Here is a 5,183-nt window from a genome sequence, read left to right as displayed (position 1 = left end):
AATGCCGTTTAGTGTGATGACTTAATGACATCCAAATACTGCTTGGAAAGGTAGGGATTGCTGTTAACACTTGGCTCTCCGACGGACAGGTTTCCATAAAGATTTGCCTACACCCAGTTGTAAGAGCACTTCACTCTGTAGCGAGTAACTTCCTCTGTAGCACATGCTAACAGCCACTGATCCTAAAATTGGCTTGGTCACCTGGCTTTACCCTGTTAACATGCGGAAGGCTTTCTGCATTCCCCTTAAAACCTTGGAAACCTCTTGGAATAGTCTTATGTGCGTGCATGTGGTTAGGAATGATCTGGGACTAGGACAGTATAGGCTTTAGGCCATATAGTGCCGTTTCAGCGTGACCCAGCTAACTGTCGGGGGGTGTAACCAAACGGAAGTTACTTCTTTCCACCCTTGTGGTTTTAAAGTCATGAACTTGATTACTAAACCTGTGTGTTTAATCTCACAATAATGATTGGCCAAAAACCACCAGAAATGTAGTGTATAATTCAAGGCCGCTTAGATATCTATTAAAGTATTTTTCTTCTCCCCGTCTCTTCCTCTAGCTCCAGAAATCTTAAACTATGATCCTATTACCACAGCTACGGATATGTGGTAGGTTGTATGTCTTAATTGTATGGAGGTAGGCGTGACCACTTCACAATCTAGGGGCCAGGTCCAGCCTGGGAGGCAGTTTTATTTGGCTTCTGAGACGCCCCTTCTGTGGGTAGGCTCACCAAAGGAGGCAGAGCTGGGAGGGGAAGGAGCCCTTGGGATATAACTCGGGGTTTACGGCAATTACTGCGTGTGGGTCTGATAGCGTGCTTTAGCTATTAGTTACTCTTGGATTACATGCTTCAGGTATTAACTGTTGGACCCTCCTGCCTCCCTGCTATGTTGTCATTAAATAATTTCATTATACAAACGATAAGAGGTATTGAAACTTTCTGCTTATCTTTAGAGCAATATCTACAGAATGAGTCATTAGACAAGTATATTGAACTACTCCACAACTTAACAGGCTACAAAGGTGTACTTAATGTTGTGAGCTATGTTAGGGTAAAGGTTAGCTTTGAGGTATGTTTCTTTAAAAAGATAAAATACTCATATGCTCTTCCTGAGCATCTAAAAAATTAAAATTAACCTGTAAAAGTTGCTGTGATCTAATTACTCCATTGAAATTCCCAACTTGTAATTAAATCCCTTTGTGAATGTTTCTTAACCAATTAATTATTTGCCTGCTTCTGTGGGCAGATGTAAAACCAAAGTATTGGCGCTCTGCTCAGAACGTCCAGCACAGCAGCTGCACGTTTCCACACTGTGTGAGAACTATGGATTGAGCTAACGGGTCACAAAACCCTCGTTGTTGTGCATCAAGAAGCCATCTACATTTTGTAATAAATCACATGACGTGTGGTACTCGTGTTAATGTGTTTAGGGAAAAAAACCAGCAAGAGCGTATTGTAAGGCAACTCAGATGTACAGAAAGGCTGACTAAATCGCAGTCTTTGGTACTTCATGCAGAACTGTAGTGGAAGATGGGTTTTTATTTACAAGCAGATGACAAAGTCTAGCATTTTACAGTTCTGTCATCCAGAATTGCCCTATATCCAAGAAGGGGCTCTGTAAAAGTGATGTATTTCTTCCTCCCCATCTCAGTGGGAAGAAAAGGGTCTACTGGACGTAAGCAATTCTCAGAAATCCGTTCTTTGATGTATATACGTAGCTTTCCGTGTTGGAGCACGTGCACATGTGCTTGCATTGCATAAAACCGCGAGGGCTCGGGATGTTTCTAATTTTTGCGTGTGGCATACACCAGGAAGATTGATCTGTAGGACAGTAAATACCAGGGGGGTGTTGTTTAGGTAGCCTAGTAGAAGTATATGTTGTGTTCTTACCTCAGGAACATAGGTGTGATTTCATACATGCTGCTGACACAAGAATCTCCATTTGCGGGAGCTGATAATCAAGAAACTTACCTTAATATATCTCAAGTTAACGTGGATTATTCGGAAGAAACGTTTTCATCCGTTTCACAGCCTGCCAAAGACTTCATTCAAAAACTTCTCATAAAAAATCCAGAGTAAGTAACAAACTCCTTGGGGCAAGAATCTTACCTTTTGTGTTTGTGGAGCACACGTAGAAAGAGTTCATGTTAATCTGGAAGCTTAATACCTCTGATATGGATCAGTCAGACGTTTCACAATGCGTTGGTGTTATCAGCTGGACATTTAAAAGTGCAGGTTTATGCTTTTCCGTACTTTGTGACAAGCATCTTTGGTTCACTGTTGGGCTGTTATATTTGTCAGACTTGTGCTTTGAGTTTTATATTGTGAGTTTCTTTATATTTTCGTTCAGAGGACAGACTTAACAAAGCTGATGGAACATATTCTAGAAAGGTCACACTCTTGTCTGTAAATTTACCTTTTATTGCACAATTTGGAGAGACAAAATGCAGTCTCCTGGATGCAGTGCTTGCTTGTTTCCTGACTTGTCTTTAATGAATGCATTTTTTATAAAAACTTGGCGGTGTTCTGACTGAGCGTGTTAATTTTTTTTTTCAGAAATACATACTGTTTTGCTATGTCCAGTCTTTTAAAAAACTGTTCTCAATCAAGAGTACAAACTTTTTGTCTGTAGGGCACACTTCCATAGCTGAACTTTGAGAAGATGATCTTTGGAGAGTAGGAGAGTTATAGACATAAACTGTGTCAGCACTTGCCATATAGCGTTAAATCTGGATATTTTTGAGTCTTGTGTTTTGTAGCAGCTGTGGTAGTAGTGGAAAACCAGCAATATCAACTCTTTAGTGTCAATTCTGCTTTAAGATTTCTTAGCACTTGTCAGAGAGATTTTGATTACATTTTCGTATTTCTGAACTGAACTTAAGTGACTTTCTCATTTTCTTTTTCAAAGGGAAAGACCCACAGCAGAGGCCTGTCTTTCTCATTTGTGGTTGCAGCAAGGGGAGTTCATACTCTTGTGTAGCCCTGAAGAAACTTGTTGCTCTTCTCTGATGCCAGGACACACGGCAAAATGCTCGGAAGAGAGGAATGTAAAATCCAGTTGTAATGGTACCTGCAGCGACAAGGAAGACAAAGAAAACATTCCAGAGGACGGCAGTATGGTCTCCAAACGTTTCCGTTTTGATGATTCGTTGCAGTATCCTCAAGACTTCATGACGGACTTTGTATGTTAAGGTGTAACATAGACTTTTCTAAACTAAATTTAGCGTAATCTACTCTAGTGGCGCACATAAGGTTATAGCTTGCCGATTTGCGCAGCATTGGCGTACTGGAAAAGCACTTTGATTCTTTTATGCTGGTGCTTCCTTTTCTGTCCGTTGCTGGCAATGGATTCTGAGAAATTGGGAGTGTTGCACCAATAAAATGAATTATTTTTTTAAGAAGATAAAACGAAATATTTTTGCACTTTTCAACTTTTAGTCCAAAAACGATGCCAGAGTGAGCAAACTAAAACCGGAAAATGAGTTTGTTTAACTCCAGCCTTGCCAAACTGAATACACGTGTGCTTTTATGACTAGCCTTAATAAGAAACTGGTCCCAGCAGGGAAACTGAATCCAGCTGTCTTACTGGCCTTATTTGTGACCATTCTCATAGCTTTAGGTAGAAGCTGAAGTTGGTGTGCTTTGGGGGAGTATGAAACACCTAGTGGGGCCAGTCGGAAAATTGCTTTCTCTGTAGGGTCATTAGCAGGTGAGGAAACGTTTCTGCCTTACAGATCTGGTCTGCTTGTGCTCTGGGTAGTTGTCTTGTGTTGGAGCTCTGCAGTGCTGGAACAGAAAACGGGTAGATTGTCAGTCCTTGTGCTAGCAGTGCTTTGCTTCTTGTCAGTAAGTTATGTTTGAAGAGACTGAGGATCTCGTGCTGATGTGAGTATTTAATAAACTTGTTAGTTTGCTTTCATAAAACCTCTGAAATAACATTGTCTACCTGTATTGACCTATTCCTTATCCTGAGAAAAAGAAAAGGAAAAAACAAACAACACAACCCCCCCCCAAAACCCGCCCAAACCAGAAAGGCTCTTCAGAACCCTAAAAGTGGTAACTGAATAAACCAAAAAGAACCACTTTTGCCCGTGAAACTGCAATTAAAAGCTTTTCATTATGCTCCTCTGATGCAGAAGTGCAGTGCAGCTTTCTGTCAGTTATTATCCATAGTAACCGAGCTTCATGCCCGCTCTGAGAAAGGGACTGCAGTGTGCGAGTATTTAAAGACAAACTACCTAGTAATTGTTTAAAGCCTTTCAATTTGGTTAGCTTAGTGGGTTTATTCCTTTTTTAAAACTTACATCCTTTCCATTTCCTGTTTCTGGGATCTGAGGAAATGATGCCTATGTCAAATTTTGACTTAGAGCAAATACCAGCCATGCTTTAACAGCCTGAAACTAATCCTGACAAGATAAATCCTTCCAGTCTCAGCGTCCCGAGTAGTCATTTCGTGTAAGGAATGTATTAAAACTCTTAAAACTCTTTTGAGAGTAAATGGCACTTTAAAATACTTCTGGGCTTTCTGCTCCTCAGAGCTTAGACTTAATCATCTTGGATTTGGATTTGGTTTGTTTTGTGTAATAAAATGCCACAGTCTGATAACCTTCAAGTGTGCCCATGGACTTGTCCATAGTTGGGCAGACTGTGGTTTTGGAACAGGGTGTGACTGAGAGGTGAACATAATGCGTGGTACAAGGTTGTATTTTGTCTGTCTTCACACAAAGAAGAAACAGAGGAGTGTTTTTGTTTTGTTTTGTTTTGTTTTACAAAGAGATTTCAGTGTAAGGCATCACCATCACATGTAGGGGAATTCAGGATTGTTGTCTTTATTTTGGGTGACACTGGTGTCGACAAGTGAGAAGTCGACTGAGGTGTGAAGCAGGTAAGACTCTCGTTCAGCCAATGTTTGTCAGAAGAAGTACAAGTTTACCAAGCCTTAATCTCATGTGAAATGAAGCAGCCGATAACATTCAGTGCCTGTGAACCTCGAATGCCTAGGAATGAACCAGCCACACTGAGTCTCCTCTGTGTATTAATTCTCATGTAACTTTTTTCAGTGATACCAATAATATACGTAATTATAAAATGACTTTTCTAGAGGCAGTTGTTAGATTGTGTTCAGGTACCGTATCCCTTACTTTTCAAAGTCCTTGGCTTTTCCTAGTTGGAATCTTACCT

General features: G+C 40.5%; 1 protein-coding gene across 1 annotated transcript in view; it reads left to right on the top strand.

Moving 5' to 3' along the window:
- STK17B (serine/threonine kinase 17b) overlaps positions 1 to 3,244 on the top strand; it is a 9,942-nt gene extending 6,698 nt beyond the window's left edge. Inside the window, exons 5-7 of the mRNA XM_009875802.1 lie at positions 561 to 609; positions 1,898 to 2,077; positions 2,911 to 3,244. Of these exons, the coding sequence (XP_009874104.1) occupies positions 561 to 609; positions 1,898 to 2,077; positions 2,911 to 3,193 (512 nt within the window). The 3' untranslated portion in view covers positions 3,194 to 3,244. The remainder of the gene's footprint in view (positions 1 to 560; positions 610 to 1,897; positions 2,078 to 2,910) is intronic.
- The last annotated feature ends 1,939 nt before the right edge of the window (positions 3,245 to 5,183 follow it).

This window comes from Apaloderma vittatum, unplaced genomic scaffold (genome assembly GCF_000703405.1).
Source record: "Apaloderma vittatum isolate BGI_N311 unplaced genomic scaffold, ASM70340v1 scaffold129, whole genome shotgun sequence".
NCBI classification, from domain to species: domain Eukaryota; kingdom Metazoa; phylum Chordata; class Aves; order Trogoniformes; family Trogonidae; genus Apaloderma; species Apaloderma vittatum.
The sequence above is the reverse complement of the archived record's forward strand: the minus strand, read 5'-3'. Positions and strand labels throughout refer to the sequence as shown.